General features: G+C 51.1%; 1 protein-coding gene across 2 annotated transcripts; it reads right to left on the reverse strand.

Annotated features, from left to right (window-relative positions):
• Positions 1-2872: 2872 nt before the first annotated feature.
• On the reverse strand, positions 2873-11422 carry LOC100284378 (peptide transporter PTR2). Of its 2 annotated transcripts, NM_001157273.2 has the most exon segments (4): positions 3013-4588; positions 9419-9636; positions 10932-11040; positions 11203-11351. In NM_001157273.2, coding segments are annotated over 4 exon segments (1779 nt in total). In that variant the 5' UTR covers positions 11206-11351; the 3' UTR covers positions 3013-3139.
• Between the last annotated feature and the right edge of the window lie 618 nt (positions 11423-12040).

Here is a 12040-nt window from a genome sequence, read left to right on the forward strand (position 1 = left end):
TCGACGGAGGGCAGCTGTGACTTGAGTGTTAAGAATTTGCGGTAATACTCCCGCAGGGTCTCCTTTTCCAGCTGCTTGCAAAGCGAGAGCTCGGCCAAGGCATCAGTGTCTGGGCGGTATCCTTGGAAGTTGAGCAGGAACTTGTCCCTAAGACTTCTCCATGAATCAATGGACAGCGGAGGCAATCTGGTGAACCAGGTGAGTGCTGGGCCCTCTAGGGCGATGATGAAAGACTTCGCCATTGTGGCGTCGTCCCCTCCGGCGGATGCAACGGCGACCTGATAGCTCATTATGTATTGCGCCGGGTCGGTGCTGCCGTTGTACTTGGGATAGGTCCCTGCTCGGAAGTTAGCTGGCCAAGGCGTCACTTGCAGGTGTGGCGCCAGGGGACTTCGCTCGTCGAGGTAGTTGATCCCTTGGAATGGCGCGCCGTGCTGGAAGGTGTAGTCACGCTGGGGGAAACGCGGGTCTTCCGGCTGTGCTCGGTGTTGTAGGGGTGGCCCATGCTGCAGGCCGAGGTGGCCTTCGCGCGTGTCTTCCGGCTGTGCGCGCTGCTGGAGGGGTGGCTCTTGCTGCAGGCCAAGGTGGCCTTCGCGCTGCATCAGCGCGATCTCACGCTCGAGGTCTTGGGCCTTCTGCTCCTCGTCGCGTATCATTTGCCGCACTTTGGCTAGTGCGGACACACGCTGGCGCTTGGCCTCCAGTATCTCTTTCTGCCTCTGGAGATTGCGGTTCTTGAGGCGCAGGGCGCGCAGCTGTAGCTGTTCTTCCGCTGAGACGCCGAGGACTTCACCGTCCTCGGTGAGGTCCGCGCCTTCCAGTGGGGCGAGGCCTGGGCGCGGCTGCGATTGTCCTTCGGGCCCGCAGGTGCGGAAGGTGTCGTCTTCGCAGGTGCGGGGAACGTTGTCTTCAGTGGGCTCTTGGTGGGTGGATTGGGTGAGGACGAGGGCCTTGCCCTTTCTTGCGGCGAGCAGTGCTGCCTTCGCAGCCTCGTCAGCCTTCGGGTTAGCTCTCTTGGGTGCCATCGCGGGTGATTTTGTCGTAGCACGAACGGTGGGCGCCAAATGTTGGAACTTGCTCTCAATCGCAAGGGGGCCAACAAGGGTGAACAGTGGTGACTACAGGGTTACGTGCTAGAAGGCAATAGCTCTGTCAATCTGGCCTCTCACGGGCACTGTACAGGGGTATTTATAGGTACCTGAGCGCCCAGCGCCTTGTGCTAAGGACGCATGTGCCCTCAGCTACCTAGGTTATCCCTAGAATATTCCCATAAAGCGGGGTTACAGACTGTAATTACAGGGGTGCCTTTACAGGTTAGGCCCGTAACAGGCGGCGGCCACGCAGGGTCCGTTACAATGGGCCGGAACGCACGTGGGCCTCTGAACTGGACGAGGCCGCACTGTGGGATGACTTCGTCGACGGTCTTCGTCTGGTGCCGGTCAAGCGAAGGGTGTCCCTGCCTGTTCTGTCTGTCTGACCAGCGGTTATCAGCGAAGACTTCGAGCGAGGGGTGGCGCCTTTGCCTTCGCCCCAACAGTGTGAATATAAAAGATGTACCTTATGTAAATTAGATGCTAATAGAGTGCTTAATTTTTATTTTAGCTATTATTAATTGAAAGATACAAAGAAGACAACCATCAACTGATGTTTTGGGTTCCTTATTTCATCGGTTTTCGGGTTAAATTGTAGGAGTGCTATAATTATTGCTTATGAGTGTTATAGGAGTGCTTGTCTGAGTTTCGTATTCCATGCAGATGTTAGTGCTCTGGATCGGTCTTACGCTTTTCTCCATTGGCGAAGGCAAGTGGATCTATAGCGGTTGTTGCTACGTTTGACTTGTATTCCTTCCACCTTCACTTAATTCTTATAATCTTATTATTCTACTAATATTTGTAGTTGTATTTGTAATTTACTAATTTTGGTGGTGAATATTTATCCCTTATTATTAGAATGTTTTTATGGTTCGAGCATGTTGTATGTGCTAATCCACAACTCTGAAGTTACAAGTTTGTTGCAAATTGCAGCATGACATATGCATTGCACCCTACATTTGCATTGAAGTTTGTCGTGACCAATGATCCAACTCGTACCTATACAACATCTTTGGATGCTGCTCCATACCTTGTTGGATATGCAGGCAGAAGGCAGTTGCATTACATCTCTTATGCATTCATGAAGAATACTTGCAGTAGGTTATTCGTATTATGAAGCTCTGACTTACCATCGGGTTGAATTGAAGTTTAGCTACTATATTATGCATGTTGAGTACTAAATTGTTGTTAATTGAACTATGGTTTTATTAGCTTGTCAAACAGTTCATTTGCTGAGATGTTTAATCTCACCCTTCACATTACACTTTTCAGGCGTTTGATGATTGTCTTGAGGAAGCGGGAAGTAGCTGCACATCTACATTGCACTATGCAAACTTATTTATTCTTTATACATGTTAATTTAGTTAAATATTTTAGTTGTGAGGGTGTTAATTTAATCTTTGGTGTGAATGTTGAGTTCTATCGTTGTGGTTAATCATTCACCGATAGGAAGTTATCGCTTCTATCGTATGCTTCTGTCACTAAATTATGTCTATTTAGCTTTCCCGTTTCTTATGTTTACAAACGAGATGTTGCCGTTGTGTTATTTAGCATTTCGGGGTTAAGTGGATCCCCGAGTGTTACAAACAAAGTCTTCATTAGAGAGGCTGTGTCCTAGTAGTGAATAGATCTAACTTCATTCAGTTTGAACTTTATTTTTAGCGAAGAGGAAGAAATGGCTTCAATGTCCACTGCCTTTTTACTAAATACATTTTTATGGACTAATTCTTTGATGATTCAACATTGCCTTTTTACCAAATACATTTTTATGGACTTACCAATTCATGAATCCATTAAATTAGAAATGTTTGAACAATATTATGTTTTTGGTTTGGACATCCGATTCTCTTGTTGATTTACTTGTTGAACCAATCAACCAAATCCATTACAGCTTCATAAACCACCATCATTCCTCACATCCTGCAGAAAATTAACCTACATTTTCTTCAACCCTCTGCTTTCCACCTATATAAACAGTTAGTTACACCCAGCATTGCTCAAGACCACGGGGATTAATGGCAACGCCGACTGGCCATATGAAGATGGCATTAGCCTTTGATGACCCCCGCGTTTCTGTACTTGTACCTGACGGCCAAGAACAGGAAGAAGAGGTAGTTGATGGTGCTGAGCACGCACATGACCCAGTAGAACCTCTCGAGGTGGTAGTGGTTCAGGCTGGCACCCTGCAGCCACGGCCGGTGGTCGCCGCGCCCTGTCGCGCTGTTGACGATGGACACCAGCACCGAGCTGAGGTAATATCCCAGCGCCAGCGACGCCCACGACAGCGACGTCGCCAGGGATCTCATCCGCGGCGGCGCCTCGCTGAAGAAGAACTCGAGCAGCCCCGCCAGCGTGAACAGGTCCGCGGAACCCAGGAACAGGTACTGGAACGCGATCCAGAAGAAGGTGATGGGCAGCGGCTTGGTGGAGTCCAGCATCCCGTTGTGGGACGCCACGTTCTTGCGCTTGACCTCGACGACGGCGGCCACGGCCATCGCGACGATGGACAGCACCAGCCCGGTGCCGATACGCTGGAGGTGTGTGATGCCCATCTCGGTCCCCGTGACGCGGCGCGCGAACGGGACGATGACGTGATCGTAGACGGGCGCGAGGATGATGATGAACGTGACAGGGAAGACGGGGAGCGACGCCGGCGGCACGGTGAGGCTGCCCACGCGCGTGTCCATGGTGGCCGCTTGCTCGACCGAGAAGGTGGACAGCTGCGCCAGGCAGCAGTTGAGCATGATGGTGGACAAGAAGATGGGCAGCACCATGAGCACGATCTTGACGTCCTCCACCTCCTGGACCGTGCACGCCAGGCGGCCGTGCCGCGGCGGCTGGCACTGCACCGCGCGGTTGAGGAACGCGAGTTCGCGGGACGGCTCGGCGGGCGACGACGCCACGATCGCGGCGCCGGAGACCGTGATCTCCTCCATGTCCCCGGGCTTGCAGTACTCTTTCATGTCGGTGCTCCCCGTGGGGCTGGGCGCGCGGTCGATGACGGCGCCGTTGCTGGAGCTCGGCGCGCAGCCGCGGCGCGCGAGCGCGGCGGCGATGAGGACCTTGGCGATGGTGGTGAGCGGGCTCCCCGTGGGCACCTTGTTCCGGTAGCGGCTGGAGCCGGCGACGAAGAGCGGGATGGAGAGCAGGATGGCGATGGTGGAGATGCCGAACCCCCACTGCCAGCCCTTGTTGTCCTCGACCCATACGGCGAAGGTGACGGCGACGAGGGCGCCGCAGGAGAGGCAGAAGACGAAGTAGTTGAAGAAGGTGGAGCGGCCCTTGCGCCCCCGCGCCGCATGCTCGTCGAACTGCTCCGCGCCGTGGGAGGGGAGGGAGCCCTTGATCCCGCCCACGCCCAGCGCCGTGAGGTACAGCCCCGCGAACAGCATCGCCTTCTTGGCGCCCGACACGGGCTCGCACGGAGCCCCCGGCTTGGCGCACTGCGGCGGCATCAGCGACTGCGTCCGCGCCTGGACCGTCAGGATCACCAGCCCCTGCGCGCCACCGCCGCCATGTATGAAACATACAAACAATTTAGACATGCACAGACGACAGCAGGTAAGTTGTCAGAGAGAATTTGACGTTCGCAGCCCATTATCTATGGGCCGGGCCCATATTCTACACACATTTCCTTATTATGAAACCAGCTCCAAAAAGTGACTTCTGAGCCTATCCACGTCGTCCATTAAGCTTTCGACCATAGGATCGGATTCCAACGGCTACACGAGTGTTATCACGCACCGGGCGCCAGGCGGCCTCCTCATGCTGGATAAATCGCGACGCTTCCAGAGGATATATCTTCCTCTCGGCTGCCGGGCGGCACTATCCATGGTGAAGAGGGTGTCGACCGCGATGGGTACAACGACGACGATGGAGCAGCTTGACGCTCCCAACAGATGTGAGCCATTCTCCTCCTCCCTACGTCCTTTCCCCATGCATGACGCCACAACTATGCCTGCTCCGGCCGAATCTAAAGGTGTCGGGATCCCCAATCCTTCCCCTCCTCTCCCCCTCTCCACGACGCCGCAACTGTGCTCGTATCGCCATCCCCTCCCCTCCCCTGTCTCCTCGCCAGGAATCCCATCCCCGCCCCCAATGCCGCAGTTCTGCTCGCGTTAGCCGGATCTGGGAATGAGGAACCCACAGTTCCACGACCTCCTCTCCGTGGAAGCCTAAAAGGCATCACCCCCATAAGCGAGAGGGAGAAGACACATTCCTATATATTCTCTCAGTCTGTCCGCTGCTGTCTAGAAACATCATGTAATGAGGCTGGGAAACGATTCCACGGAGTGCTCCCGTGTCCGTCGCCTCGGTTCGGCAGAGGCCAGCAACTACGGCGCCTGGTCCACAGCAGCAGCCACCACGGCTCGCTAGCGCTAGGCCGACCTAGATGAGATGCAGTGAGCTGATGGGAGGGATGGGCGAGCAAGAATAGGTACAGTAACCGAGAGCCGATCTTGATTTATTCCTTATGTCATGAATTCCTTTTATTTACACCCACACTTTCTAACTTTCGTACAGGGCTAACTTATGTGCTCATGCTTTACGAACCCTAGCATATGTCGCAAAAAATCCTTACCTAAAGTAATAACTAACTCTGCAACCTCTTCAAGCTCTAGATTTCAATTCTTATGGCCTAAGAAGTGTTTTTTTATTTCATAATATAAGCTTTCACAACAATCAAATTGTTGGAGTCAGATTCTATAAATACCCAACATTTACTAACCTACATTTTTTTCAATTGGTGCCATGACCATCACATAATGTTGATGAGCTATTCTTTCCAATTTGCTGATTGCATGTGGATTACCATGCATGGCTATTTGCTATTTGGTTGTCCCGACCTTTCTTAGGATCTATTGGATGTAGTACATATTATCACTATTTAGCTAATATTTGCTAACTACTGCCTAGCAGAGTGGATAGTAGGTTGTGGTGTTCAGATCCATAACTAATGGATTAATTAATAAGTGGAGAGTAATGTTCCTGTTAGTCCCCATTATTTGGGTAGATAGTAAGATAATGGGGATTTAGAAACAATCTAAAGTTTATTCCCATCTGTTATCTAGACCTATTTATATCCATATAGCTAAAGTTTAGCATATTGCTACATCCTCATTATTAGTTTGGAGCCAAACATGTACTGATTGTATAATTTAAATGTTTATAGGAGTAACTAATTTGTTTTAGCTTTGCTATTTTACGAGTGTCAGGATGCTTAACTATTTCATACTTGCTTTGTAGGAATGTTCGATGCCGACAACATCTTGCTCTACCAGAAGGTACCAGATCCAAATCAAGAACCAAAATTTAGGAAAAAATACGAACTGCAACCTTATCCGTCATCTTTAGTAATTCATGTGTTTATCTTATTTGCACCAAGAACTATGCTGGAGGCTATAAAACTATGAATGTTATGTGTGACATGTAAATAATACTAGCTTGTACATGCATCTAAATGCATATAAGAAACACAATGCACCTTTTGTTTGCATTCCATGTAAATTATAGATTAAATCCGAACATTACAAAATTACAAAACACACACACAACACTACGCGCGCTGCGCGCGCGCAAGACACTAGTTGCCAACATGAGATGACGAATTGGGGTGAGTCCTGGTCCGTTTATTTTTCCCTTTTTTATTTCCCTAAAATAAAAGGACACTTGATACATTATCGTCTTCCTAGTTTAACCTCGCGATGAATGAATCTTCTGCGCGACTTGGCAACGTGTCATTTGGCGAGATTACGCCCTTGTTTGGACTGACTGCTGAGATACGTGTTTGGTTGTCCATCATGTCGAATGATTGGATAAATATCAGGCGACGGCGAGAAAAGCGGGCACACGGGCGTGGCAATAATGCAGCAAGTGGCGGCGGCGGCCCTGCTTGCGCCGGGGCCGGCTGTGCGAGGCGTCGCTTTGCACCCGTGAGCCGAGTGCCAAAGCAGGGGAGGAGACCGACCCTAGCGCCCCGTCATCCCTTTTGAGTCTTTGGCGTGACCAGCCATGTGGGGCCGGGGCTCCGGGAAATGAAATCAAGGGCAGCGCGGCGACTCGGCGAGGTTGAGACGTTTGCATGGCTCGGAATTGCTTTTTCTTGAGAAAAAAAAAAACAGGAGCCTAACCTTGACCCGGTGGTGACTTTGGTACGCAAAAGGCTGATCGGCCCATCAAAGGCCCCGGCCCGAAGCATCCCCGGTTCCCCACGAAGCTAGATATATATACGCGGGCCCGTGGCAGTTGGCAGGTTGTGCCCAGTAGCAGGGCCTGAAGTGATTTGACGGTTTATGTGGCGGGTGGCCGGGTGCTGCGGTACAGGGACAGCGGGTTTTTTTTCCGACGTGGCAGATATGCTGGGCCCGTACACGGACGGAATCTACTGGAGGGGCAACCATCAGTCATGCCCTGCACTGTTCAAAGTCACAAATATTCTAGCATAGTCTATGCGTGTGTGTGGTGATCAGGTTCTGGTACGGAACGGACGACGGCAAAAAGCCTCAGAACGTTCCCGCGGTTTTGCTTGTCCGGGTCCTGATGGATGCCGCGACAAAATGATGAAAAGGGAAGGACCTAATAACAAAGCTAGCCTTTGCGCGCAACAAACGGGTTTCACATGGATATTGCTGCGCCTCCGGGTTATTTATTTTCTAAAAGCGACGGGAGGTCTGCGTGAACAACAGAACAAGACCAGGCCCAGCCGATACGGGTGACGGGTCGGATGGTTCAGCGCATGCGTGGCCGGCCCTAAACACATACCAGTAGGCTGCAGATGCAGTGACAGCACAATGTGTGAAGGAGATGTGATTAGCTTCCCTTTGACCCAGGGTATGTATGCTGTCAAATCGACCCATCATCTTATGTAGCTATATAGCGTGGTGGGCGAATATATAAGGCCATGTGTTTGGTTCCTCTCTCTAGTGGCTAAAGTTTAGTCAATCTCAATCTCTAAACTACCAAACAGCTAAAAGAAGTCCCCTAAGATTTAGTCCTTTAGTCACGAATGGGGTGTCTGAAGTTGACTAAACTTCCACCTTTTTCAGTATCTGCCCCTCAGCAGTGCAGCGCAGGCTAGAATTGGACCACCTTATTTTGTCTTTATAAGAGCTAGTTTAGAAACTCTATTTTTCCAAGAGATTTCTATTTTCCCAAAGAAAAATGAACTAATTTCCCTTGGGAAAATAAAAAACCCTATAGAAAAATGGTGTTTCCAAACTAGTCCTAAGTAATATATAATGCTCTCTAATCAGTTTTAGTTCTTAAAACCAAACATAAGTATTTTAGAGACTAAAATTTAGAAGGGTGACTAAAGAAATCAAATACTACCTCCGTCCCAGAAAGAATATCGTTTGACTTTTTTTAGACCAAATTTGACCAATATTTCTTATTCAAATTATTTCTGAAAATAAGAAAAATTTATTTTATAGTTAAAGTAAATGATATGATAAACTAAATCAGAATGAAAATAAATGATAATTATGAGATTTTTTAAATAAATTGAGCCAGTCAAACTTGATCTCAGAAAAGTCAAACGACATTCTTTCTGGGACGGAGGTAATAGGACCTAAGGGCATGTACAACATATAGACTCTAGAACGGTTTTTCAAGTACAAGAGACAGCTAAGAGAATATACGATGCAACTCTAAGCCTTTGGATCATAAATGCAGTCAAGGGATATATATATATAGAAAATCGTGTAAAGACAGGCTATTCGCGAAGAGATTGTCTGTTGTTCAGCTATATTAAATGGAATTGCACATGCCCTAACATAATTGCTACCATTAATCATTGTCCCATTATTAGCCCTTAACCCAAATATGTGGATGAGCTTGCACCTAGCATATACATATTGCTGCTGTGGTCAGCTATATGGATCGCAATTGACCTGATGCATGACTACCTCGATGAGCAGCAAACTAGCTAGCTAGGCTAGAAAAGGGTGATAACACGCAAACTAAAACATCCATCCCACCCTCTTACGTTGGTGAGGATGAGATTATATATTAGTGGTGAAAATGATTCGTCATAAGAACTGCTAGGGAACGTTCTCTAGGCCGGGCTGGAGAAAGAAAAAGTCAAGCGCTTACGTGGCCGCACAGCTTGGCCGCTCGGAGATTCCTTACCATAGCACCTGAATTTGTCGATATATATAGGATAGGAGGAGGAACGGGGCACGCGTACGCGCGCATTATTGTCTACTTTGGTACGTACGACCATCCCACTCCCATGACGTGATACAGGATAGGAGGAACTTGCATGACACCATGAGTGATACAACAAGAGATGGGTATTTTTGGCGCGTAGTAGTGCGGTGCGTACGTACCATGAGCTCGATGAAGGCGCTGGCGATGTAGATGGTGTAGGTGGTGAAGAAGGCGTCGGAGAGGAAGCCGCCGAGGAGCGCGAGCAGGAAGGCCGTGCCCATGAAGTTGGTGACCGCCGTGGCCGACTGCGACGGCGAGTAGTGCATGAACCCCATCAGGTAGGTCACCAGGTTGCTGGCGTTCGCCAGGAACGCCAGGTTCTCCAGCACCTCCACCACTGTACATGTGCGTCGACCGGTTGATCAGTTTGAAATATCAGCGGGGAAAGGAAATAGTTCAAACCACTCCCTAATTAATCATATTCTCTGTAAAGGCACATAGCTTTTTTTTCGCGTCAAATTTTAATCGGTCGTAAACGTCTCCCCATGATGTGCGCGGGCTGTGGTGCCGTTCCCGATGCGTACCGGCCGGCCGGCCATGTTTACACCGCGACGCGACCTCTTTGTGCCTTGCGATTCGTGCCGCGCTTTTTAATGCGGGCTTTGGGCAGCACGACGGCCTCCCTCAACCCCACCCATCCAACAAGTCCAACCAACCGCCCTCGCTCGTCATCAGATCAGAGGAGAGAGAAAACGGACTAGTTCGCTCTCATCAGGATCCGTGACGACGACAGCACTCGTTTCCCCGTCGCACATGCAACCGTCCGCTGAGAAGAACTTGTCTGCAGCGAGAGGCGCCTTCCAGATCGGCGGACAGGAACCCATATCCTCGGAACGAGGGCACAGGGCAGCTACCAGCTCAGCTCCCAGGACGCGACTGTGCTCTGTTCTGTTCGAGCGGTGGTGCGTGCGTGCGAGCAGCGGGAGAGGAATCCACCAGCACCAGCTGCACCCCCCACGGGTCGGGTCATGCGGATGCAGTGCGTGCAAGTTGGTTTGCTTTTCTGGGGCGCAATTGGGGCCAAAGGCGCCGAATTCTCCGGGCAAGTTGCAGGCGAAGGGGTGGGGAGCGAGCAGGAACTGTATGTGAAAGGGAGCGAAAGGAGGGGGGAAATGGAAGGCCACTGGTAGCAAAAGGAGGGAGAGAGGGGAGCCAGCCAGCGACCGCGAAAGGGTCTCGAGCACCACCTGTCGGACGTACGAAAGCAGGAGAGGAAGGATGGAAAGGCTGCGAGGTGATCGGGGGAAAGGAGGAGCACGGGCACGGGCGGAGAAGAAACTAAAAAAAAAAGCAGAGGGAATGGAAGCCAAAGGCGCGCGCCTTTGGCTTAATTTTCAGTTCTGCTCTGCGCTGCGCTGCGCAGGCCACCAGGAGGCGAGGGACGAGGAGGCTCCTCCTCCGTGCATGGATTGGACACCCACACCACCAGTGCCCTATTCGATCCGTCCGTCGTGCAGGCCTTCGCTCGTGCTGCGCTGCCTTTTCCACGGCCCCAGCCCCAATCCCATCCAGCAGGTCTCCTGCTGCCTGCCGGGCACCGGCCGCAACCAACACAACGGAGCTCTAGTTTTCCAGAAGAAGAATAACCCAGATGGATGGAGGCAGGCAGGCAGGCAGTGATCGATCGCTTACCGAGGACGAAGGAGGCGGCGGCCATGCCGCCGTGCCGGGACCTGGTCGCCGGCCGGTTCCTCCAGTCCACGTACCCCTCCCACGGCTCCGCACCCGGCGCGACGTCCTCCTGCAACGAATCACCGCCAACACGACCAGGTACGGCCGGCCGAGAACGTACTCCACCGATCAGCAACGAGACGGTGGTGGAGGTAGTAGGGTAGCAGACAAATGCCCAGCGACGACGGGCAAGACGACCAAGGAAGATGTGTAGTCGGTAGTAGTAGCTCACCATGATGGTGCCCGGCCGCAAGCTGCTGCTCGCCCTCTCCGTACGTGCTCTGAAACGCGCACGGGCAGAGGAAGACGAGGGAGGCAGAGCAGGAGATCCCGTTTGAGTTCACTACTTGTGCGACTGCGTGCCCGACGCGAGAGAGAGTCAGAGAGAGCTGGGCAGCCGTGGGCTGGTGGTGTATTTAAAAGTGTGGAGGAGAGAGAAGGGCAGAGAGAGAGAGAGAGGAGGAGGAGGAGGAGGAGGAGGGGCCCGTCCCGTGCCGTCCCTTCCCTTCCCTGGGGCCGTGAGGTGCCCAGCACAGAACACAGGGCCGCTGAGAAGGACGCAACGCAGCAAGGGGTGCGGTGCGGTGCAGCCCTGGGTCGGGGATGTCAACTTCATAGAACCAAACCAAACCAGGGAGAAGGATGGGGGGCATGCGTATAGTATGTTTGTAAATATGCATGCCGTTGTGCTTTAATTGCATTTATTTCATTTCTTTTTGCCAAATCAAAAAAAGGCGAAAATCATCTGGTGTACGGCGGCAACGCTGCACTGCGCTGTTTCCTCACGCCGGCCCCAGTGTTGTTGTCCGTTTGTTTAGAATCAGTTGGGAGCTTTGTTTCTAGCTTCGGTTTCCACGTGAGTCTACTATCCATACATACCCTACCTATGTCACTGCAGTAAGAGTTGTTTTTTTCCTAACTCTCTTCCTCTGAATTAACTAAGGGATGGTAAAGCCATTTTTAAGCTCCGTCAGTCGTTCTAAGGTCCTCTTTGCATTCAATAGAGTCAGTAATAAATCTAAAAGTTAGCTGTTACTAATTATCTATTTTTAGATCTAAATGGTCTAACT

This window comes from Zea mays, chromosome 9, assembly GCF_902167145.1.
Source record: "Zea mays cultivar B73 chromosome 9, Zm-B73-REFERENCE-NAM-5.0, whole genome shotgun sequence".
In the NCBI taxonomy this organism is placed as follows: domain Eukaryota; kingdom Viridiplantae; phylum Streptophyta; class Magnoliopsida; order Poales; family Poaceae; genus Zea; species Zea mays.

Bases quoted from the DNA above. Each gene is read 5' to 3' on its own strand.
- LOC100284378 (XM_020543700.3), bottom strand. From the start codon at position 9,574: ATGGGGTTCATGCACTACTCGCCGTCGCAGTCGGCCACGGCGGTCACC. The intron at 4,589-9,418 runs GTACGTACGCAC...GGTGGCGCGCAG, and splicing joins GCGCCTTCATCGAGCTCATG to GGGCTGGTGATCCTGACGGT.